The 26,889-nt window shown below is 39.2% G+C and overlaps 1 protein-coding gene across 4 annotated transcripts in view; it reads right to left on the reverse strand.

The window, feature by feature from the left end:
• Positions 1-26,889, reverse strand: part of MORC2 (MORC family CW-type zinc finger 2) — a 248,790-nt gene that overhangs the window by 33,227 nt on the left and 188,674 nt on the right. For 3 of the 4 annotated variants that reach the window (XM_033954117.1, XM_033954120.1, XM_033954119.1), the window contains exons 22-24: positions 8,953-9,094; positions 3,270-3,449; positions 2,913-3,006 (exon numbers count right to left, since the gene is read on the reverse strand). In XM_033954117.1, coding sequence (XP_033810008.1) covers positions 2,913-3,006; positions 3,270-3,449; positions 8,953-9,094 — 416 coding nt within the window. The remainder of the gene's footprint in view (positions 1-2,912; positions 3,007-3,269; positions 3,450-8,952; positions 9,095-26,889) is intronic. The other variant, XM_033954118.1, reaches the window with a different exon arrangement.

Below are 26,889 nucleotides of genomic sequence, written 5' to 3' on the forward strand. Positions count from 1 at the left end.
AGACACAGGCCGGGAACGAACGAGGTCCCACGGCCGCGGCTCTCGGGAGCCCCCGGAGCCGACGAGAAAGAAATTAGTATTTATTTATTTATTTTTTGAACGAATTTAAAGAGAAAAGAAAGATAAACCAAAGGAAAAACACAGCGACCAAGACCAAAGACTCAGCCGCGGTGACAGAAGGCACTTGCACGGAGCAAAAAACACATAGGGCTTTCTGGCTCTGCGGAAGAAACAGAACTGAGGACCACGAGGTGGGGATGCGCCCTCTAGTGGGCAAGAAGGCATGCACATGCGTGGTGCAGCATAGCAAACTTGAAACTTCAATCAAGTTTGCTTGAAAAGTTGTCCGCGCTGGGGCTCCGTAGATGACGTCACCCACATGTGAGAATATGCTGCCTGCTTGTCCTGGGATAATAGGTGTTAAGTTGAAATAGGTGTTAAGTTATTAACATATCTTAACGTTTTCCATGTATCTACTAATATTCTGTTTTCTTTATATAACCTAGGCATTTTGATATTGAGAACATGGCTTAATCTCAGAGGACTAGATCCGTGTCATTATAATCTAGGAGCATGCTTGACTAACTGGCCCTGAAGCAGTGGGTTTAAATAAATTACCACGAAACGTTGGCCACGTTGGCATGGTCTGAAGCAGTTTGCTGGAGTGTTATTATTTGAAAGCTAAGTAACTTTAATGGATACTGGACATTGGATGTTTAATTAAGTCTCCTATTAAGAAAAAGTGCATCGATTTAAAGAATTGAGATTTTCAGAAAGCTGATATTTTTAGAAGAAATTATAAGATAAATAATTTTTTAGAAAATAATTAGAATAAAATTATAAAAATTTTTTTAGTTGAGGTTAGGGACTGGAAGGCTGCCGATGATTAGAGCTAAAGAGCCAGGATTGTACGCAGACTTGTAAGGTCAGAGTCTATGACTTGCGTAGGCTCGTTGACTGAGGCCCTTCCAGTTAGTTACGGATAACCGTTGCACTCTTTCATATTTTGTGGGAAATTAGGGATCTCTATTATTGTTAGTATTATTCCCACGTAGGGATTTGAGTATAGTTAATCTCAGAGGAAACATGAGTTGCCATTCCAACGTCAACCAGTCTGGGAACTTTTCCATGAGCTCTGGGAGGATCCAATACATACCTTGACGCATAATATAGGATTGATGATACCTATAAAAATTAGGGAAATTTACCCCACCCTCCGTGATTGGCTTTTGTAAAGATACTAGAGCAATTCTTGCGATTTTACCTAGCCAAACAAATTTTGTAAGAATACTATTCAATTTTTTAAAAAGGACCCCGAAAAAAACACTGGTAACATACCCATCTGGTAACAAACCACAGGCAAAATCATCATTTTAATTGTTTGAACTCTCCCCCACCAAGATAGATGTAATGGGTTCCATTGCTCACACATTTCTGTGACCTTTTGTAAAAAAAAATTTCATTCACTTTCATTGTCTCGTCCAGCGTATTTTTAATCTAAATGCCTAAATATTTTATTCCCTCTTCCTTTGAAAGAAAGGGAAATGAATCAAATAATCCTTTTGCACAATGTACATTTAGTGGAAGAATTTCTGATTTACTCCAATTTATTTTGTATCCTGAAAATTTCCCAAATTTCTCTATCAATTCCAGCAAATGTGGAATGGTTGTTTCAGGATTCCTCAAATGAAGCAATATGTCATTTGCATAAGCAGAGACATTGTATTCCTGACCTGTGTAAGGAATACCCTGTATCTCCTTTGCCTGTTGAATAGCTAACAAGGGTTCTAATACAATATCAAAAAGCAAAGGAGACAAAGGACAACCCTGTCTAACACCTCTCTGCAGACCAAAACGTTATGAAAAATTATTATTAATGTAATGTCTAGCAGCAGGGGAACTAAACAAAGTTTGAATCATCTGTATAAATCCCGAACCAATACCAAACCAATCCATTGCTTGATACATAGTGTTAAAAGTCTCCTTAAGTTTAGGTCACTCAATGCCAGCAGCTCATCTCCAAGAAAGACACCAATGGACAAGCAAGTGCATGAGAGAGAGAGAGAATGAAATACAGCTGAATACATGTTTAAGTGTGAGAGCTTGTCAGTATGTAAGTAAACTATCAGGGTTAAGCAGCAGTTAACATCTTCACGTTAGTAATCTGCATGTGTACATATGAATGTGACATAGGATCTGCATGCAAATGAATGTGTCTCTGTGCGCAAGTCCATTTAGTGAAACTTAACTTGCTTTTACACACCAAACCCAAAATAGGTTGCAATATAATAGTTAAAATTACAATCACATTCCAGTCACAAATAAACTTTAATCAACAATATAATACACATAAAATAAACCAAATCACTTAAACCCAATGTGCAGTGCAGAGTTATCAGTCTATGCCTAATGCTGTGTGCAGACTAGAGGTCTGCAAGGGAACAGAGATCGCGGAAATCCCCCCCTAACCCACAGGACTCCCACGGGGACCCCCCCTCTGGCTCACGGGACTCCCACGGGGACCCCCCTCTAGCCAACGGGACTCCCACGGGGATGGAAGGCTTTGGAAGCAGGCTCATCCATATAATATAATGGACATGTCAGCCTTAGTAAAAGAGGGGGTTTATAAGTTAATTACCTGAAAAGAAAACAAAAAAAGGGTTCCACCAAAGATATTCCACAAGGAAAACAGCAGCGCAAACACAAAAGAAACTGGAATTGATGATCCTGTCAGAAGTAATTGCTGCTTTTTATTGGGGACAGGCAGAGATGGAGGTAATTCCTTGTGGGGATGGATGGGGATGGAGAGGATCCTGGCAGGGCCGGGCGGGGATGGGTGGGATTTCTGTCCCCACGCAACTCTCTATTCCAGACACACTGCACGATTGCATTTCTTTCCTTGTAAAGCTTACCAAAGGAAGAGCTACTAGGTCATCTGCATTCATGGAACTTAGCTCATTCTTCGATACTGGGAAGTTTGGAGGCAGGAAGTATCGCAAACAATTTCTAGAACACACAAAAGTAAAAAGTAGGTCAAATCAAAAAGAGAATACTGCTAATTATAATCAAAATACAAAGCATACATCTAAGCTACTGTGGAAAGTAAGTTATGATTTCTAGATCCCTGATTCTAGCCAACGGTTCAATGCTGTTTGCCTGTGTAGGCGGGGTAACGCCAATGGCCTGTCTCTGTGAATGAAATCTCTGGGCTGCGTGATTTTAAAACAAATATCCAAGCTGAACTAAGACTACAAAAGCCAGTAACGCACCTCAAAGTCTGTACTAGTAAATCCATTGTTCCGTGGTTGGCACTTGGCTCTGTGGTGTCTGGCTCGATTGGGGTGCTATCTGATGTTGAAGGCTCTATGTACCTCTGCCGTGAATTTGAAATCTGATGTTCTGGTGAAGGTGGTCTCATCAACCGCACATCGTCACTGCCTTTCTCAACCCTGAAAATAAAATCAATATCGAGTTTCTATCTTTCATGATAGTCCTAGAAATGCACTTCCCCATCCTGATTGCCAGTCACACCATACACAAGGTACTCTCTCTAGACTTTCAACACAATTTACTGCTTTGCTAATGCATCTGTCCAACTTTTGCGAGCCGGCAAAATAGTAAGTAATAGGCAATCACACATTTATTTAGTCGAATTTCTAGCCCATCTTCCCAGAAGAGCCCAGAACGGGTTACAAGATTATATACATAGTAGGATAGGAAGTTTAGCAACAAGGTTAAAACGTCACATACAGCAGATATACAGAATAGATTAAAAGGAAGAAGAGCAGTAGTAGAAATTCCTATGTACATGTTTTGGGTACTGAGCACCTCATACTTGGCTTGTATATCCTTGTAACATGCTTTGTGATCTGGTCCTCCTTTGCCACCCTGCAGTACTTCCTGGGAAAAGAAGCCATGCGGTAACCAAAGTAGGGACAAGAGGTTGCAGAAGTTGGAAAGATGATTAGAGGAGGGCATTGCCTTAGCACTGGAATTTGCTGTGCCAATGTGCACAAAGTACAACCATCAACATAGCACAGGAGAAATAGCAGGTTGTAGAGGCAACAGAAGCAAGCAACTGCAGTAGTGGTGACAGCTGGAGCACACTCATGCTTCGTGTAGCAATGCCTATAACACAAAGAGAGTAATGAGAGAGGAATATTGGGGAGGACAGAGGGAGGCTGGGCTGCCTGGTGTCTGTCCATCTGCTAGACCCCACCTGTGACATAGTGTTATAGGCAAACTGAAAACAGAATGCGTTAGAAACAGTCATTTTTTAAGATTTGTTCTTTCTAGTAATATGTTGCATGGCAACTCCTGTCATAATCAATAAAAGTTTGTTATTACAAAATGGAAATTATAAAAGGTTTAATAAAATATAGGAGCCATTAACATTGTTTTGTAATTATTAAACACCATTTTTAATATAAATTATTAACGGAAGGGAAGGGGGGGATTGTATAATTGAAGAAAAAGGTAAAAGGAAATAAGAAGAAGGTTAAATGAATTAAGAAGAATAGTGTTGAAAGGGAGAGTGGGTGAGGGGTATATATATATATATATATATATATATATATATATATATATATATATACACACACAATTGTTATTATCTTGATGGATTTATCAAGTGTTGTTTTTGAGCCTATGTATTACTTTTTATTGTACACTTGTTGAATGATTAAAAAGGAATAAAGAATTAAAAAAAAAAAAGATTTGTTCTTTCAGATGTGTTATCAGTTGTTATAAAATTTTTCTCTGTCTGACCATTTGGCCTTTAAAATTTTTAGCTTAGCTTTTTATTTTAAATTATGCATTTGTTATTATCTTGATGGATTTATCAAGTATTGTTTTTTGAGCAAATGTATGATTTTTATTTTACACTTGTTGAATGATTAAAAAGGAATAAAGAATTAAAAAAAAAAAAAAAAGATTTATATTCACTATAATCTTGGTACTGTTGATTTTTCTCACAGATAATGAGAGTAGCTATAGTAGTAGTAATGGTAGCAGAAAATATAATAGTAGATCTGTTTTAATTTGCATAAGAGGATTGTATTTTATAATTATAACAAATAGTCATTACTTTTTGTATAAAGAGTGTTTTTTTTTAGAATGTTTACTTTATTTTTTTTTTTAGTTTAGTTTAGTTTATTGTTTTAAATTTTTTTATTGATTTTTCTTCATATAACAAGTGTGTCAAAGATTCATACAATTATCTTAACTATACGTTTGATATATCTATAACATATTATACATAATTAGACATCATATACAAATTTTTATAATCATGTTATCAACTATTATTCAATTATGTATCCCTTTCCCTCCCCTTATTTTGTTAATTGTACACAATATAACAATTATTGTAATAATTTATTTATGTATGTATTATAAAGAGAATAAACCAACCCCCCACCCTCCTTTATCCAGTATCTTATGTTTACTTTAAAGTTTAATAATACTATGTGTATGTCATATGTATGAGACAATCAAATCTCAATGAATAAAGTACATTATATTCATTGTATGCATAAAAAAAAAAATTATGCATTTGGGATCACGATTACAATTTATACTACACTTATTTATTTGAATATTATGATACACCTATGGTTTGAAAGTCTATATTCACTAATTCTTCTTTACCACTATTTTGTTCTATGAGAAATCAGTGACTAATTCTCTTTCTATGGTTCTTACTACTAGTTTCAAGTTTAATTCATTTTAATATACCGACCATCGACATGCACCTGGCCAGTTTACAATGCTAAAAATGAAAGGTTAAAATAAATTTTTGTGGGGGGGGGGGAAAAAAATAGATCTTCTCCTACTATATATCCCTCCCCCAATTAATCAATCTGTGGTAACGCACCTTTTATTCATAATCTCAGACTTTTCCACCACCTCACAAATTCCCCTCTTATATTATTAAATTCAGAACCAACTCATACTCACGGTCATCTTTAGACGCAATTATTGTCCCCAATAAACTAAGTTCAAATTTTTCTCAACCCATCTCCCTTCCAGTCCCCTGGTCTGATCACTATCTAATTCAAACTAAATTATCATTGCCATTTCCCAAGGTCGTTTATCCAGCCCCTAAAATCATTACTGCAAGAGATTTTCAACATATAGATCGCTCCCTTGTTCCATCTGCATTTACAATTGATTCAGAAAAATTTAGCTCCGAAACTTCAACCGAACAAATTAATATGTGGAACAAGGCATGCAAATCCTTACTAGATAAATTAGCACCATTAGTAACTATGAAAATTTCCTCAAAAAAACAAAGAAATCCCTGGTTTAACGCATCTTTAGGTCTCTTAAAACAACAAACACGATCAGCCGAACGAAAGTGGCGATCCAAACCCACCCTGGAAAACTTAGATAATTACAAAAAAATATCACAATATTACCGACAATCAATTAACAAAACTAAGAAACAATTCTATCATAAAAAAATCTCTAATACCAAAAACCCATCACTCTTGTTTAAAGTTCTTAAGCAATTAACTACCTTTAAAAATAAAAAACCAATTTAAGTCAAAGTAGCGCCAACAGCTCAAACTTTAGCAAGTTATTTCAAGAAAAAATTATTCTGATTTGATCCAAAATCACTAATAACTTACCTAGTATCATTAATCTATTCAGCCCTCCTGAAAATGATGTTTTTACATCTGAGACTCAAACACATCGTGCCACTCTATCTAACTTTATCCTTCCATCATTAAAAGCCATTGAAAATAACTTACATAGTATGAATACTAAAGGCTCTATCCTAGAGCCTATTCCTCCATTTTTCCTGAAACGACACTTTACAGTTTTTGGATCATACATTCTTCAAATAATCCACACTTGTCTATCTACAGCCAATATTTCACCAGACTGGAAACACTATCATAAACCCAATCATCAAAGACCCCAAAAATAATCTTGATAAATGTTCAAACTATCGACCAATAGCAAATCTTCCATTCCTATGTAAATTAACTGAAAAAACTGTTTTTCAACAATTGACGGACTTCGTTGACAAAACACATGTACTCCACCCCAATCAAACAGGTTTCCGTACCAACCATTCTACAGAGTACTCATTACTCGGTCTCACTACATCCATAAACTATTATCTAGATCACCACAAATCCGTTCTTCTAATCTCCTTGGATCTTGCTGCAGCTTTTGATACCATCGACCATTATCTCTTATTACAACGTCTTGCATCCATAGGCGTAGTTGATCATGCCCTGGAATGGTTCCGCTCTTATTTCTCCGATAGAACCTATACAGTACAGTTCGACACATCAAAATCAAATCCTTACCACTCTAATTTTGGAATCCCACAAGGTTCTATTTTATCACCTTTATTATTTAACATCTATTTGGCTCCTCTTCTGACTCTTTGTCAATCAATAGGGTTTACAGTATACGCTTACGCCGATGATCTTCAAATTCTGCACCCCATTGACCCAACCAATCATTCCGAGATTCAGGCAATTAATCAAAAATTAAGTAAAATTCACAACTGGCTAAACATTAATAAGCTATCACTGAGTATCTCAAAAACTAATACTCTCCTTTTCCCAGGAAAAGAGGGAGCTCAACTAATTTCTCCAGTCGTCATTGATAACATTCCACTATCATCAGTCACAACCACAAAAATTTTAGGTGTTCTCATAGACAATAAGTTAACATTTCGACCACAAATAAGCGCCTTAGTTAAAAACTGTTTCTATAAACTGAGAATGATCCGATCATTAGCCCCTCTTCTTGACATTAGTTCCCTCAATATTCTGATACATTCACTCGTTATATCAAAATTAGATTATTGTAACTCACTTTTAAAAGGAATTTATCATAAAGACTTAAAACGTCTGCAGCTGATTCAAAATACCGCTATTAAGATAATTTCTGGAGCAAAGAAGTATGATCATGTAACCCCTCTCCTTCAAAATGCCCACTGGTTGCCAGTCTCACAAAGAGTAACATATAAAATTGCCCTTTTAACATTCGGAACTCTGCAGTCAAATGCCCCAGCCTTCATAGATAGATTACTGATTCCATACGACCCACCAAGATCCCTAAGGTCCATATCTCAATTTAACCTCAATATTCCTTCCCTAAAAAATATTGGCACACGCCGTACCTCAATTTTTTCAGTTACAGCCCCTACAATCTGGAACGCTCTTCCACTATATTTAAAAATAGAAAAAAACTTAAAAAAATTTAAAAGCAACTTAAAATGTTTCCTTTTTTACGACGCTTTTAACTGAAACAACAACAAAAAAAAAAAGGGACTAATTTTAGAGATTAAATAATATTTGTTTTTAATTCATGCCCATTTCCCTAATTCCTTTTGTGTTTACCTTAAATGTTTCTTTCATTTACTTTACCAATTGTATTTCTTTCCCCCTTTACCATTTGTGTTTATTGCATGCCAGCCCATAATTACCTAGTACGTTCTATAGTCAGTTATGTAGTTTATAGAAAGTTTGTTCTAAATGTTATATTTTCTTTTTTGCTGTAATGTTATTTTATATTCTGTACAACGCTTTGAAGAAACGAAAAAGCGTTTAATCAAAAATTAAATAAACTATAATTTGAACATTAAATAGACAAATTACAAATACGAACATGAACTTGAAGGTAAAGGGGGAGGGGAAGTTAATAATTACATCATTAAAAACAAATTAATTAAAGGGAAGGGGGGAGGATAAAACACCAGGAATAGGGATCGCTTCTTAAAAGCGGTTTGTGTTTATTTTGCTAGCTGCTGAAAGGGAAATATTTAGACACTATGGTATGCGTCTTGGAATAAGAACATTTTTAGTTTAGTCTTGAATTAAGTTAATGGTTAGTAGTGGTAGGTCTCATAACTAGAGATCAATTAACATTAGTAGTAGTTCTAGTTACTGGTGACAGTCCAAAGTTGTAAATGGAGGTGTTCATTACCAGCGATCTCTAGGTGTTGTGTCTGTTGGGACGTAATCAAACTTCACTTTCCATCGCACAGCATGCTTCCCCAGCTCAACAGTAGTCACGCGACCTGTGAACCATTCCTTGTTAACTCGTACCTCCACGTGCAGGCCTTTATCTAGATAAGAATGGGGAAAGAAATAGTCTCTTAACATAGCTAGCCCTGTGGATCCATTCCCAGAAGACAGGTCTCTCAAACATAAAAGTCACCTCCAGATAGTTAACAGATATTTACCACTCAAAAAGGCAGTTTCAGAGAAAATCTAATACAGGGGTGGGCAACTCCAGTCCTCGAGAGCCAAAATCCAGTCGGGTTTTCAGGATTTCTTGCATGCACTGCTTTCAATGCATATTCATTGGGGAAATCCTGAAAATCCGACTGGATTCTGGCCCTCGAGGACTGGATTTGCCCACTCCTGATCTAGTATCCTAAATGCAGGAAGAACAAGTGTTCTAACCATCATGCAATAGCTAGTTGCTTGGTGTACATTATATCAAGCTGATTCAGGACTGTATTGATAGCAAGGCAATTTTGAAGCGCAGATGCTAAAAGAGATTACAGTACTCCCCCGATATTTGCGGGGGTTCCGTTCCAGGAACCCCCGCGAATCTCAAAAAACCACGAATACGGTTTTTCATGGGGGAGCCTGAAGAGGGCAGTGGGAGAGGGCAGCCGGAGCTCAGGAAATCACTCGTGGTACGCTCCGACCGCCTCTTCCTGCACTAAGTCGGGCCTTATCCAATCAGGAGCTGCATGTCAAAGCAGCTCCTGATTGGATAAGGCCCTACTTAGTGCAGGAAGAGGCGGTCGGAGCGTACCGTGCGTGATTTCCTGCACTTGCGGTGCTCCGGTTGCCCTCTCCTTGTCAGCGGTTCGCGGTCGGAAAATACCGCGAACGACTGGGGGAACACTGTATGTTCTTACCTTGATAATATATTTTCCAGTAGATAGGTGTGTCAATCTAGACAAACGTGCTATTTCCCCATGGCCGCAAGCCATCTGTAGAAGGAATCCATTCCGGATTTTTTTTCCGTGTTCCTCCTATTTCACTATGAGCTCTAGTACCACTAGCAGTTAGTACCCAAGCATGATATAGCTCAAATCAAGTAGTGAAGTAAGGATACAGATGGGACACCCCCTAACAGAACCATTCTGCTTTAACATAAAACACTGATAATCAGAAGAAAACATACAGATCACTTCATAATATATCCAACCCACAATGAATTATCATCAATCAAAAAAAGGGGGTATTTTGGCTGATAATTTTTTTTTATATACATACTAGTGTCACAGTTAATCAGTAACTCAGTATAACACATATAACTCCTACTTAGCTCAAGGCCGTTTATAAACAAACTCTCCCAAATGAAAGAAGTTGAAGTATCATATAGGGGCTATAAACTCATAACATATGTTATTTCAGGTCCTTATCCTGGATTGATAGGATGCCATATAATCACTTATGTCAAACTCCTTCCCACTCTTAAATGTAAACTTTATTTATATCTAACTCGGGTTAAAACTACACTTCTCCCTTGGTATTTGCAGTTTGAGCAATCGCGGTTTTGATTATTCACGGTTTTTAGCTTGCTGGTTCCTCCCCCCAAATTACATCAGCTTGCATAGAGAAATCCAAGTGTTTATGGAGAAAAATTGCCGATTCCCAGCACTTTCTTCACCGTGTTTTGCCTCTCCAGGCCAGATCTCCCACTATGTTATTCGTGGTTTCATCATATTCACGATGGTTTTTAAAAACAGCGAATAATATATGAAAAAGTTATTCGCGGTTTTTCTTTTTTTTTTTTTTAATATTTTTTATTCTTTTTTTAAATTCTTACATCAAGTGAAATACATGTAATAATAATAATATTCGCGGTTTTTCTGTATTCGCGGTTCTGTTAATCCCCTAGCACAGCGAATACGGAGGGAGAAGTGTATTTGAATTTATTCAATTTTCGTATCAAGCAAAAAGAAATCTCAAAAAGAAAAAGGACATCTAAAATTGTGAATATCCAAACTCAATCGGAGAAGAAACAGCAACACTTATCTCAATGGCTGTTTCTTCTCCGATTGATTTTGGATATTCACAATTTTAGATGTCCTTTTTTTTCAGATTTATTTTTGCTTCATACGTAAATTGAATAAATTAAAATAGTTTTAACTCGAGTTAGATATAAATAAAGTTTAAGGGTGGAAAGGAGGTTTGACGTTAAGTGATTACATGGCATTCTAACAATCCAGGATAAGGACCTGAAATAACATATATGTTAGAAGAGGTTCTATGTACTGAGTTTACAGCCCCTATATGATACTTCAACATCTTTCACTTGGGAGTTTGTTTATAAACTGGGGTAAGTTTTAAGTTTATTAAAAATTTGTTGTACACGCAATGTCAAGTACTTCAATGTGTATGGCAATTTAAAAATAGGAGACAAAAATAAAACAATTTTATACAAATAAACATACAGTATATACTAGTGCTAGAGGAAGAGAAGGGATCTTGAGGAGGAGGGGAAAAGAGCGGTTACGGAAATCCGGAATTCATTTTATTTCATCGGAGGAATGTGGTTTGGAATACTCTTAAATAGAATGAAACGCATACAGAATGTTTGGTGATGAATCTGCGAATAGAAAGACACTACCTACAATCCTTAAAACGGTTTAGTTATAGGGACGTGGCTTGGCGCGCGCGATACATGGACGTGTGATCGTGTCGCTCCGTTCCCCAGGCAGCAATTTATAAAATAATATACCTTATTTTGAAGAAATTTCAAGTTTGGCTTGTATCAGGAGGTATATAAGAATGGCGAGTACAAGGCAGGGAAAGATTGATTCAGCTTTCGCGAATGCTGGCACGGCAAAGCGTCTGAAACAGGATATGGTTGCCGCAGCTAAAGCCCCGCTTCCGGATGAAGAGGAAAGTGGGAGGAAAGAAATACTGGCGGAACTGAAGAAAATCTCACAACAAATTCCAAAAAATGCGGAAAGCATCAGTGAAGTAAAAGAAGAGGTTTTAAATATAAATAGACAGTTGGAGGCAGTGAATCAGAAAATGACCGTTTTAGAATCCAGAGTGGAGCAGGTAGAAATGACTGCAGCACAAACAAAGGAAGATAATAAACTGATCAGAGAACTGCAGAAGAAACTGGTGGACTATGAAAATCGTGAAAGGAGGAAGAATATAAAAATTATTGGTTTGGGAGAAAATTTGGAAGGTGAAAATCTGATACAATTTCTGGAAAATTTACTTCCAAAACTGCTTCAGTTAAATACAAGGTTCCCATTAGAAATCGAACGTGCCCACAGGATTCCTTTCAAAAGGTCAGCTGGAAATTCAAAGCCTAGACCTCTGATTTTTAAGCTGTTAAGGTTCAGCCAAGTAATGGAAATCCTGAGTCTGGCAAAAGCAGACAGAAATTTAAACTATAAGGGATCTAAGATCATATTTCTGCCAGACTTTGAAAAAGGCACTGTAGCTGTGAGACAGCAATTTCTTCAATTAAGAGCACAGCAATTTCTTCAATTAAGAGCAAGTACGGGTTATACTACCCGGCAAGAACGAGAATTTCTTTGGGGAACAAATCACTTTATTTTGATGACCCGGAAAAGTTGAAGAACTTCCTTACAAATCCAGAACCTATGTCTATGTGAAATTGATCAGGAAAGAAGAAAGAAGACTGAAGAAAGAAGAAGTGAAGCAGATTGACTATTTTAAAAATTCATTCTAGATCCTGATAATATAGTTTAGTTAATGGAAACATCAGGGTATAGTGGGCAAAAGGGGATAAAATAAAATATATTAATAAATAATAGATAAGATAGTAATGGATTATCAATTTAATAATAATATATATTGAAGGATAAGTATTAAAATATTAAATATGGGGATAACATTGAGTTATGAAACTGAATTTGAATGATATTAAAGGTAAAGGAATTTTTGGAGGGTTCTTTAAGGTCAATATATTAATTGATTTATAGGTATGATATAATAAAACATTTTTAATAAGTAGTAGATATGATATAAATGAACAGATATTCTTGAAAGAAATAGAGATATATGAAATTAAATGAATTTGATATGAAATTAAATGAATTTGATATGAAATTAAATGAATTTGATATGAAATTAAATATTTTAAGTAAAAGTTTATGTCTTTTAAAGATTGTAGGGTATGGATGGGGGGTCATTAATTTAATAAAATAAAATATGGTGGGATAATTATTAAAACATTAAATATAGGGATAAAAATGAATAATGGAATTTAATTGAATACTATTATAGGTAAATGAATTTCTTTAGATGGTTATCTAAGGTCAAGATATTAATTGATTTATAGGTAGGAAAATATTTGAATTGAATAGATTTTTAATAATATATGAGATGAAATATTTTTAAAGGCTGTCTGGGGGGAGTGTGGGGTTGCATTTCCTATGTGTGTTACAAGTTTATCCATTTGGAGGGAGGGTTTGGGAGGGATAGGGTTGGGGGGACTATTAATAATTTATTTAATGATGAATTTGGGGGAGAAAGATGAAGGGCGATTGAATATTTGGAGGGAGGAAGGGGAAGGGAGGGGGACTAAGGAATTATTGAATATTTGTTGCAGAGTACATTTGGAAAAAAAGAGAAATGAGAGTTTAATGGATTTAATATTGGAAGTTATGAATGCATGGGTGCTTGATCATTTGATAATAATTATAAATTATGATATTATTAGAATGGATATATATGTTAAAGATGATTAAGTTTTTTTCATTGAATGTTAATGGCCTCAATCATGTGATTAAGAAAAGGAAAATGTTAGATTTCCTTAAGAAACAGAATTCGGACATATATTTCATACAAGAGACACACCTATCGATTAATGAATCTAGGAAGCTGGAAAGTGGGTGGATTTCCAAGTGTTTTTTCGCGTCAGCGAATGGAAAGAAGGCAGGTGTGGCAATATTAATAAGTAAGAAATGTTCAGCAAATTTTCAAATGGTTGCTGCAGATCCCTTGGGAAGATGGGTACATATCAAAATGAGCATGGGGAATAATACCCTTGATTTGTTTAATTTGTATGCTCCAAATACTAATCAAATGGAGTTTTTTAAAAATATGCAAAAAATACTATTACCACTGGCTGCTTCTAATCTAATGGTGGCTGGAGATTTCAATGCTGTAATGGTTCCGATAATGGACAAGAGTCCAAGTAAAATATTAAAATCATTAGGGTTAGATAATTTGGTTCAATCTTGTGATTTAACAGATATATGGCGTATTCTTCATTTTAATGATCGGGAATTTTCCTTTTGTTTGCAAGTGCATAAATCGTTTTCAAGAATTGATTATATATTTGTTTCAAATAAAATAGCTCAAAAAGTAAATAAAGCCATCATAGATCCGATAATTTTATCTGATCATGGTGGTGTTTGGATTGAATTACAATTGGATGAGCAAGTGGAGGCAAAGCCAATTTGGAGGTTCGATAATGCTTTGATTGCAGATCCAAAATTTATTGATGAGTTTAAATCAAAAATGAATGAGTTCTTTCAAATTAATGATTCTGGAGAGGTTAATATTGAGATGGTATGGGATGCTTTTAAAGAAACCATGAGAGGTTATTTTTTACTCAGCTTATGTCAGAAAACAAGCTAAGAAACAATTTTATGATTTAGAAAAAGAAATTAAAATTTTAGAAAAAAAATTAATGGATAGGTGGGAACATAAGACATTACAATTTTGTTAAAAGCTAAAGCCAAATACAATCTTCAAAGCTTGTTAGAGAGGATTTGTTTTATCAGCAAGCTCAGTATTATGGACATTCAAAATAAGGCTGGAAAATTATTAGCAAATTATCTTAAGGCAAAAAAAAGGAGGACAAAAATTGTTATAATAAAGGATAATAAAGGGGAATCATACACTAAAAATGAGCAAATTTTAAAACAGTTTCTTGCTTTCTATAAGGATCTATATTCTTCAGAAAACTATAGAAATAAAGAACAAGATGGTTTAAATTTTTAAAATTTACTTGATGGTCCAAAAATTCCTGAGCATATAAAAGGAAGTTTAGAAGAACCTATATCTCTAAAAGAGTTAGAAGAAGCATTGAAATCTCTTAGAGTTGGATCCGCTCCAGGTGGTGATGGGTTTACAGTGGAATTTTATAAATCATTTCAAAATACTCTTTTACCATATCTGTTAAATTTGTATAAGTATCAACTGACTAATGGTTGTATTACAGGTACTATGGCAGATTCGGTAGTTATTGTTTTGCCAAAACCAAACAGAGACCCTACTTTGGTATCAAACTACAGGCCTATTTCGTTAATAAATGTAGATGGGAAAATTCTTGCTAAAATAATGGCATTAAGATTGGCAAAAGCTCTCCCGTACATTATAGATACTCATCAAACAGGATTTGTTGCAAGGAGACATTCTTCACATAACACTAGGTTGGCGTTTCATACTTTAAATTTAACAAAAACAGTAAAACAGTAAAAGATCCGATGTTTATGGTCTCTCTAGATGCAGAAAAGACCTTTGATAGGGTAGAATGGAATTTCATGTATCAGGCATTGGAGTGGTTTGGGGTGGGATCTGGATTCATTCAAATGGTTCAAACGCTGTATAGCTCCCCTGGTGCACGATTATATATTAATAATAGTTTATCAGATAGATTTGACTTGCAGAGGGGGGTTAGGCAGAGTTGTTCTTTATCTCCGTTGCTTTTTGATGTTGTTCTGGAACCCTTGTTAATTGCTATTAATCAAGCAAAGGGGATACAGGGTATTCCCTATTCAAACTGGGAATATAAACTGTCTGCTTATGCAGATGATATTTTACTTTATTTGAGGAATCCAGTGACCACCATACCATGCCTTCTTGAATTGATAGAGAGATTTGGAAAATTTTCAGGATATAAGATCAATTGGAGTAAGTCTGAAGTTTTACCACTTAAAGTTCACTGTGTCAAAGGATTGTTCGATTCATTCGATTTTGTATGGAAGGATGAGGGCCTAAAGTATTTAGGTATACTAATCAAAAATAATGTTGATGATACAGTAAAGGAAAATGAAAAACTTTTACTTAAAAAAGTTACAGAGACGTGTGAAAAATGGAATCCATTGCATTTATCATGGTGGGGGAGAGTTCAAACTATTAAAATGATGATATTGCCTGTAGTTTGCTATCAAATGAGTATGATACCAGTTTTTTTTCAGGGGTCATTCTATAAAAAGTTAAATGGTATTCTTATGAAATTTGTTTGGTTAGGTAAAAGACCAAGAATTGCTTTAATATCTTTACAAAGATCAATTATGGAGGGAGGGGTAAATTTTCCAAATTTTTATAGGTATCATCAAGCCTATATTCTACGTCAGGGTATGTATTGGAACCTCCCAGAGCTCATGGAGAATGTCCCAGATTGGTTATATTTGGAATGGCGACTCCTGTTTCCTTTTCATTTGGTTCATTTGCTTAGTATAAAAATACCTAGAAGATATAGAGAAGATAAAATATTTGTTGACACATGGAAAACATTAAGGTATGTTAGTAGCCTGTCACCTATTCCAATTGTTAAATCTTTACATCAATCCATTTGGGTAAACTCCAAGATCAAAATTGGTGGAGCGCAAATCGTTTGGAAGCAATGGATTATTGGGGGTATTCGTACCTTGAATGTTGTTATTTTAAATGGATCACTGCTTAGTTTTTCACAATTGCAACACAAATTTGGTCTGAATAAAAATCAAAGTTTTAAATGGTTGCAATTGAAGCAGGCTATTCAGGAGGGGTTCCCTGAATGGAAGACTCTTAATAATCAATATAGTTTAGAATTCCTTTGCTTTCAGGCGGATTTCTTGGGTCACCAAGCCGCACAGTGGTATAAATTATTAAGCGAATATGTGAATAAAAAAAAGAAAACTGGGTTGAGGGATATTTGGAGCATTGAGATTAAGCACCAAATTTCAGCATCTCAATGGCCACGAATTTGGTCTTGGAGAATAAAATCAACAATGTCGGCATCTATGAGACAAACATGGTTGTTTTTGTTGCATAGAGTGTTTTGGACCCCAGTTCGTTTACAGAAAGTAGATAATTCTAGGTCTAATAGATGTTGGCATTGTAAACAAGAAGCAGGGACTTTAGATCATTTAATTTTTTTCTGTCCTTGCATAAATGCATTCTGGAAGTCAATTTGGCCCCAAATTAATTTGTTATTAGAAAATCATGTTGCCCTGTCCTATGATACAATTTTATTTGGCACTTCAATGAGATATAAAAGTCAAATTTCAGGATCCAATAATAAATTATTATTAATATAACAGGAGTTGCCATTCAGCACATAACTAGGAATTGGAAAGACTATACAAGTCTGAATTTTACGTTTTGGTGGAATACAGTGTGTTATAAATATAGATGGAAAAAGCTATAGCATTACAAAATGGGAACTACAATAATTTTAAAAAGATATGGGGGCCATAAATGGAATATTCAAATGATTTGGCACCTTTACAAGACTGATTGAATATATAATGAAAAAGATAGAATATGATAATGAATGAAATATAGAAATGTGAGGGGATGGGGGTGGGATATTTCACTAATTAATAAGATGTATGGTTAAGAATGAACAAGTGATTGTATATAATATATTGTATTACATTACATTACATTTGTGATTTCTATTCCGCCTGTGCCTTGCGGTTCTAAGCGGATTACAGTTAAAAGAGATCAGGACATTACCGAGAGAATTACATTACAACGATTTAAGTAAATTACATGTTGTGGTATAGAAATACAAGTATAAGATATCTGGATTTATCGATAGAATAGCTTGACAGGGTTCAAGTAGTTACAAGGTTCAGTGGGGAAAACAATATAGGCAACTGAAGAAAGATATCTAACTTTGAAGGAATCAGTTGAGTGGATACCTAAGGGAGATGCTTATTTAGGAGAAGGTTAAATGGATACCTAAGGGAGATGCTTATTTAGGAGTTTGGATATTTTTGGTAAATGAGGTTCAAGGGGATGACTAGTGTGTTATTTGCTGGGGAGAGTGCATGTGTGATTGGGGAGGGGAATATTAAGTAAGGACGTGTTTTTTGAAAAGAAATGTTTTGATTTCTTTCCGAAACACTTTGATGTCTGTTGTTTTGATCATCAGTTTGGTGATGGTGGGGTCAATTTTCGCTGCCTGAGTTGCTAGAAGGCTGCCTGAGTTGCTAGAAAGTTTCTTACGTCGGGTACCATTATGAGGGGGGAAGGTGAAAAGATTCTGAGTTCTTCTTGATCTGGGTAGTCGGTAGCGGCAAAGACGGTTGTTCAGGTAATTGGGGGCCATACCATGGGTTACTTTGAAAAGTAAGCAGTAGAGTTTGAATTGAGTTCTTGCTTTTATCGGAAGCCAGTGAGTCTACATAGGCGGGTGTGACATGGTCGAATTTGCTGAGCGAGTAGATGAGTCTGATAGCTGTGTTCTGAACGGTCTGTAGTTGTTTTATCATAGTATTTGGGCAAGGTAGGTATAAAATTGTAAACTTGTTGATTGATGTAAAAATGAATAAAGAAGTTTAAAAAAAGCAACGGTTTAGATAAGAGGGTTATATAGAGAAAAATAGTTTAAACAAGCCTGTTGGTTTTTAATAAAATAAAATATGAAGGTATTTCAATATGGTAAAAACTTAAAACGAAGATGAATCTAGTCTGCCATTGTATTGGGAGTAAATAAATGGTTTATAAGGGAGTAATAATATCCTTGACGTCAGAGCAGGGGCAGGAAGTAGCAGGAAGAACGTGCCGCTGAGGACCAGGGACAGCTGCAGGGATCGCTATAACACCAGCGAGCCTGCAAGCTGCCCTATTAGCGGTAAGGAGGTAAGAGCGGGGAAGCTGGGTGGATTCAAGAGCGGGCAAGCTGGGGGAAGCCTTTCTGACCGACCCTCCCCCCTCAAGCAGGAGCAGCAGCGGACGGCCAGCAAGAGGCAGCACTGCAGCTCCTGCTTTAGGAAGGCATGGGGGAAGGGTTGGCCACTGAATCGGGAGGCCGATTTTTTTTTTTTAATTGAATCGATTCACCTGATTCGAATTGGTGAATCGATTCAAATCGTGAATTGGGCAGCACTAGTATATACATACAATTAATTACCGATACAAAAGGAGAGGGGGATGAACTACAATCTTTAAAGAAAATAAAGAAACATTTAGGGAAAATACATCTGGAGGGTATGAACGACCTTGAGCTAAGTAGGAGTTATGTTATATTGAGTTAGTGATTAACTGTGACACTAGTGTGTATATAAAAAAGTAATTTTCAAAATAAATTTTATTATCCAAAATACCATGCAACAAATAACTCAAAATTGGAAGGACTATACCAAATTAAATTATACATTCTGGTGGAACTCTGTCTGTCATATATACAAAATGGAAAAAGTAATAGCGTTACAACAAGGGAATCTTCATAATTTTAAGAAAATATGGCCACCATTGACTAATTATTCTACTGATCAGATTTCTTAGCACATTGGTAGTAGATATATAGGATTGGGGAGGGATTTGTATAATTTTTGGAAATAAGAATTGAAAAAAGGGGAGGGATTTATTATTTATGATATGATGTATTGATTGTAATTACAAATGTTATGTAATAATTAATTATATTATATGTGAATTAATTGCTGTAAGAATGGAAAATTAATAAATTTAAAAAAAACAAAATACCCCCTTTTTTGATTGTTAACATAAAACACTAATAGGTAATAAACTAGCAGCAGCTAACAGAAGCATTAAAGGAGCTCAGGAAATTCAAATTGTTAGCAAAATTAAAATTACACTATTCTAAAAACAGTGAACACTAAAACACTGAACCGAAAATAAGGAGAAATTCTATGCTTCGGGATCGGAACCGGCTCCGGCCGCAACGGGGCGCCGACTCGGCTTCTCCCTTTCTTTTTCTCGCCCTGGGAGGAGGATCGGTGTGGGAAATACGTCAGTCCGGAATACAGGCAAACGGACCTCCTGATTCACACGAAACGCCAAAACCACCCTCGGCAGAATCAGTGCGCAAGGAAACTCCAGTCTCTGAAATTCTGAGGAAAGACTCTTGACAAGAGAGCGCATGGAGCTCCAAAACACACCACGCTGTCACTATGACAAGAAAACCCACCTTAAGCATTCAAGTCCACTAGGGATGCTGCTTCCAAAGGCTTAGTGAGGCCTTTGAGAATCATGTTGAGATCCCATGAAGGGAACAGTGGCCTAAGCGGTAGTTTAATGCAGAGTGCACCATTGAAAAATCTGGCAATATCTGGATACGCCAGCATAGAACTACAGTCCCGAGGCCTGAAGCCCAGTGACCTAGACCAGCAGCAAAGCCACAATGAGTCCCTTGTTAAGGCCCGCCTGGAGAAAAACCAGCACAATTGAAACAGGCAATGAGAACAGCTCCACACGTTATTGGACGCACCAATGCTGGAAGGTTTCCACGCCTTAGTGTAGGTAGAAACAGTAGTCAACTTCTTAGACTTGAGAAGGGTGGCAATGACCATGTCTAAATAACCTTTACACTCTAATGCTTTGCATTCAATAGCCATGCCATAAAAGCAAAGTGATCCAGATCCTCCTCCATGCATACCGAACCGTGGGAGAGCAGATCTGGAAGCACCTGCAACCTGATGCCTTGGCCTAATTGAAGCCGCATCAGATCTGCGTACCATGGCCCGCGACCACGAGGCCAATCTGGAGCCAACAAAATGACTCTTCCTTGATGAGCCACTATCAGTCAAATGACTCCGTCTCTCATGGGCCAGGGAGAAAAAACATACAAGACTCCCTGATGCCACAGCTGAACTAACGCGTCCAACCCGTCGCTTCTGGGCGAAACTCTTAACTGAAGAATCAATCAGCCTTCTTGTTCTTCGCTGTTGCCATGAGGTCAAAGTGAAGATGACCCCAGCACTGAACAATGGCCAGAAACACGGCCTGAGGCAGCGCCCACTCACCCGAATCCAAGATATGTCTGTTGAGGAAGTTCGCCTGCACATTATCCATTCCTGTGACATGCACCGTCAAGAGCACCTGGAGATGGCTGTCTACCCAATGGAAGAGCAGATAGGCTGCCTCCCTGGCGAATAACATAAACCACTGGTGTGGCATTGTCGGAGAAGACTGATCGTTTGACCCTCAAGCCTTCTGCAATTTTACTAGGGCCAGCCAAATGACACGCAGTTCCAGCCAGTTGATCAACTACTTCTTTTGAGAGGGCATCCAACGCCCCTGAATTGGATAATGGTTGCAATGGGATCCCCATCCCAGGAGACTGGCATCTTGTCATCACAACCACACAGGAAGAAATCCATAGAGACATGCCCCTGGAGAGGGACCAAGGCCAGAGCCACCAATCCATGCTGGCTCAAGCCTCAACCGTCCAGGGTAGGCACTTCTGTAATGCATCCATCTATGTTAACCAGCAGGAGAGTACCACATGCTGGACAGGATGCACTGATCAGCCAAATGAGGTAGGAATGCACTTGCAATTCCATCTTGTGCAGATAAGCTGCTACCAGAACCATCACCTTGGTGAAGGTGCGAGGAGTTGTTGTCAAAGGGTAGAGCTGAAAACTGATGATTTTCCAGGACATGAAACCTGAGAAACTGCCAGTGATCTGGAAAAATGGGAATATGCAAACAGGTCTCTGTCAGATCCAGAAAGTTAGGAACTCCCCAGGGGCAAGGAACGTTATGACAGATTGAACCATTTCCACGTGAAAGCATGGGAACTCTGAGTACTGTATTCACGTAAGGTCCAGGATGGGTCTCCATTCGCTTGAGCTTTTCTTTGTCATGATATAGTATATGGAGTATCTGCTGGAGCCTGCATGTTTGGGTGGCACTGGCTCTATGACCCGAATATCGAGCAACATTCTCACAGTGGTTAGAATCCTGGCTGCCTTCTCCGGGTGCCCCACAGCAAAGTCCACAAACCAATCCATCAGAGGCCGGGCAAACTCCAGCTTGTAGCCGAACCGAATGATGTCCAGAACCCACTAGTCAGATGAAATCTGAACAAAGGCCTGAAGGAACGCAGAAAGCCTGTACCTTATATGCAGAGGGGCCGCTCCCTGCCTGGCGTCATTGTTACTTCTTAGCATATGGAGCTGCTCGGGAAGCAGAGGACTGCGTACGTCTGGACCCAGAGAACCGCTGCCTGTAGCCCTGGTAGAACCTCTGCGACATGGAACTAGAATAATGGCAGGAGCACCTCAAGCCACAAAAATCAGAGCACCCTGTGCCTCTAAAAGTTCTGCGTCTACTATCAAGCAGAGTCTTAGGGCGACGATCCACCATAGAATTCACGAGATCATCCAGACTTTAACTAAACGAGTCTGGCGAGAGAAGCCTTAGAGGTGGAATCGCCAGCCCATTGCCTGATCCAGAGCATTCTATAAACAGAAATGGAATAAGATGGCACTTTGCCCAGAACACAAAGAATGTCATACAGGGTGTCGGTCACATACTCCACCCTAGCTAACAGAAGGTTGGGGTAGGGTCGACACCTTCACTCTCCAAAGTGCACAGTCTGAAAAGACAAGCTCGCCTAACAAAGAATGCTGCCGATACAGCTTTGACTCCCAAAGCCACTGACTCAAAAAGTCTCTTGAGAACTACATGCACACGGTAATCCTGTATGACCTTGAGCACTATGCCGCCTTCCTCAGAAGGGAGGTGCGCTTAGTTATTTGAGCCACCAAGGAATCCACTTTAGGCTGACTAAAGGGTTGCCGACACTCCAGTGCCATAGGCTATACATGGGACATGGATCTTGCTACTTTGAGAACCCCCTCCAAAGAATCCCACTGCTCCAAGATCAGGATGTTAAAATATCAGGATGCCAGGGAAAGGCAGAGGACTGAGCTCTCACTCTACACATGAGAGAGGAGAAAGTAGGAGTTGGCTAAGTGACTAAATCCAATGTATGCTAAGTGACTACATCCAACTCATACAGAGACTCCAATATAAGATCTGGTAAGGCAGTGGATTTAAATTAACAGAACCATAGGATCGTGCCCTGGCTCTACAGCCAAAGCAGGATTTACAGAGCCAGTGTACATTCCCGGGTCCTCAGCCACAGGAAGAGCATCCCCCGAATATAAGGGTCTGCAAAATCATCATCATCATCATCAGTGTCTCCTATGGAGAGATCTACTAAGCTATGAACAGCGGCAGCTTGTGAAGAAACGTTCTGTGAGGCCATACTACGAGGAGACAAGTCTGAGGTGCAGGGAGACTGCACAGGAAAAGTAAGGCTCTTACGAAAGGCATTCCACAAAAATTTCAGACATTCTGATGACTAACTGGCACTTCTTGGGCTGTGGGGCATTCACGTCCTGATGAGCGGAACTGTCTGGATTTCCAGGCCCTGAAAATAGAAAAGACTGCCCCAATGGGCTGGCTGCCCTTCTACTCACCTGCCTAAGCAGAGGAGAGGATAAGGTGGCCGATCCTGCCTCTCTGGACTGCGCAACATAGCGCAAGGGCACTCCTGAGGTGCCAAATTTGCACAATCCTTACATGAAATTGGGATAGAAGAGCCAGTTTGGAGGCAAAAATTGCAAGTTTGGAAGTGCAGAGAACTTTTGAAACAGAGATTGCTAAGAAATTTGCGCCTAAAAACACTAATATAACACTCTTACAAAGTGTAAAAACAGCAAAATTAGGATTTTTGAGGTGGGGAACATGCAGAAACACCCCAAACCCTGAAATTCAGACCTCCCCCGATTCACCTCACAGGCTGCAGCAGCTTCACTATGACCTGTGTTGAACATATGCTGCAGCCTCAGCCCTTTACAGTAGCTGGAAAGCACAGTTACTTACCGTAACAGATGTTATCCAGGGACAGCAGGCAGATATTCTTTTTTTTTTTTTTCCATTATTTTTTATTTTCAAATTTTACATAAAGTGTACATAATAATATAATATAATTGATAAATGCATAGTATCACTTTTATATCTAATACATTATATATTTAAATTTGATTTTCCCCCTCACCCTCCCCCTACCCTTTCATTACTTTAATATAAAATTTTTAATTTTCAAATTTTATAAAAATTATACAACATATTAGAATACAATTGATAAATATTCAATAACATTTTTATATATAATACAATATATTCTAAACAAATTTTGTCCCATTTCCCTCCCCCCATCCTTTTTTTACCTTTTATTCATATGTTACATTTTGTATAATATTCTTAACGCATGGGTGACGTCACCGACGGAGCCCCGGTACGGACCTTTTTAACTAGAAAGTTCTAGTTGACTGCATCGCGCATGCGCGAGTGCCTTCCCGCCCGATGGAGGAGTGCGTGGTCCCCAGTTAAGATAAGCCAGCTAAGAAGCCAAACCGGGGAGGAGGGTGGGACGTAAGAATATCTGCCTGCTGTCCCTGGATAACACCTGTTACGGTAAGTAACTGTGCTTTATCCCAGGACAAGCAGGCAGCATATTCTTAACGCATGGGTGACCTCCAAGCTAACAGAGAGGGAGGAGGGATGGTTGGCCATTAGGAAAATAAATTTCGTAACACAGATTGGCCGAAGTGTCCATCCCGTCTGGAGAAGGCATCCAGACAATAATGAGTAGTGAACGTGTGAACTGAGGACCAAGTGGCAGCCTTGCAGATTTCCTCGATGGGCGTGGAACGGAGGAAAGTCACAGAAGCAGCCATAGCTCTGACCCTGTGGGCCGTGACAGCACCTTCCAGGGAGAGACCGGCCCGAGCATAACAGAACGCAATACAGGCAGCAAGCCAGTTGGAAAGCGTCCGTTTAGAGACAGGACGACCTAGACTGTTATGATCGAAGGTCAGAAAGAGCTGAGGGGATGAGCAGTGAGCCCTGGTACGGTCAAGGTAGTATGCAAGGGCACGCTTACAATCCAGCATGTGCAACGCCTGTTCCCCAGGATGAGAATGGGGTTTAGGGAAGAAGACAGGCAACACAATGGACTGGTTGAGGTGAAAAGCCGAGACCACCTTGGGAAGGAATTTTGGATGGGTACGCAGAACCACCTTGTCATGGTGAAAAACAGTGAACGGTGGATCGGCGACCAGTGCATGCATCTCACTAACCCTCCTGGCAAAGGTGATGGCAATGAGGAAAAGCACCTTCCATGTTAGGAGATTGAGCGAAGTTGTGGCAAGAGGCTCAAAAGGAGGTTTCATGAGGGCTGATAAAACCACATTCAGGTCCCAGACGACAGGAGGAGGTCTCAGAGGTGGTTTGAAGAGGCCTCTCATGAACCGGGAAATCAGAGGATGAGCCGTGAGAGGTTTTCCGAGGATAGGCTCATGAAACGCAGTGATGGCACTGAGGTGGACTCTGATTGAGGTAGACTTGAGGCCAGCATCAGACAGAGAGAGCAAATAGTCCAGTACAGTTTCCACCGCCAATGAGGTAGGGTCGTGATGATGCAGGAGACACCAAGAGGAAAACCTGGTCCACTTCTGATGGTAACATTGGAGAGTGGCCGGTTTCCTGGAGGCATCCAAAATGCGACGGACAGGCTGGGATTGAGTCTCCGGAGAGGTCAGCCGAGAGAAACCAAGCTGTCAGGTGGAGCGAAGACAGATTGGGATGTAGTAGAGACTGATGCTGCTGTGTAAGTAGAGCAGGAAACACAGGAAGAGGAATGGGCTCCCTGGAGCTGAGCTGAAGCAGGAGGGAGAACCAGTGTTGTCGAGGCCACCGAGGAGCGATGAGAATCATGGTGGCCCTGTCCCTGCGGAGTTTGAACAATGTCGGCAACATCAGAGGCAGTGGAGGAAAGGCATAGAGGAACCGATCCGTCCAGTCGAGCAGGAATGCATCCGGGGCCAGACGATGAGGCGAGAAGAGTCTGGAACAGAACTGGGGCAGCTGATGGTTGTGAGGAGCTGCAAAGAGGTCCACTTGGAGTGCCCCAGCGAGCAAAGATGGAGTGGAGCGTGGGGGGATCCAGAGTCCACTCGTGAGGTTGAAGGATGCGGCTGAGATTGTCGGCCAGGGAGTTTTGTTCACCCTGGATATATACAGCCTTGAGGAAGAGACTGTGGGCCGTGGCCCAGGTCCAGATCCGGATGGCCTCCTGACAGAGGAGGGGAGATCCGGTGCCACCTTGCTTGTTTATGTAGTACATGGCGACTTGATTGTCTGTGCACAGGAGAAGAACCTGAGGGCAGAAAAGGTGCTGGAAGGCCTTGAGAGCATAGAACATGGCTCTGAGTTCCAGGAAATTGATGTGATGTTGACGCTCCTGAGGGGTCCAGAGTCCCTGGGTGCGTAGATCTCCCAGGTGAGCTCCCCACGCATAGGGGGAGGCATCCGTGGTTATGATCATGGAGTGAGGGGGAAGATGAAAAAGGAGACCCCTGGAAAGATTGGAGGAGTTCAACCACCATTGAAGAGATTGCTGAAGAGACGATGTCACAGAGATGGGATGAGAAAGAGGATCCGTGGTCTGTGACCATTGTTTGGCTAGAGTCCACTGAGGTGTCCTGAGGTGGAGTCGCGCCAGAGGAAGCACATGAACCGTCGAGGCCATGTGGCCCAGGAAGACCATCATCTGCCGAGCTGGAATGGCGTGACGAAGGAGCACCTGACGGCAGAGGTGGAGTAGGATCCGTTGGCGGTCGGAGGGGAGAAACGCCCTCATCAGAGTGGTGTCGAGAACTGCTCCGATGAACTGAAGTCGCTGCGTGGGAAGCAGATGCGACTTGGGGTAGTTGATCTCGAACCCCAGGAGATGGTGTGCTGAGTGGCTTGTAGCACAAGCGGAGACGTAGGTGCTTTTACTAACCAATCGTCCAAGTAGGGGAACACCTGGAGGTTGTGAGACCTGAGAAAGGCCGCCACCACAATAAGGCACTTGGTGAACATC

This window comes from Geotrypetes seraphini, chromosome 8, assembly GCF_902459505.1.
Source record: "Geotrypetes seraphini chromosome 8, aGeoSer1.1, whole genome shotgun sequence".
Taxonomy (NCBI): Eukaryota; Metazoa; Chordata; class Amphibia; order Gymnophiona; family Dermophiidae; genus Geotrypetes; species Geotrypetes seraphini.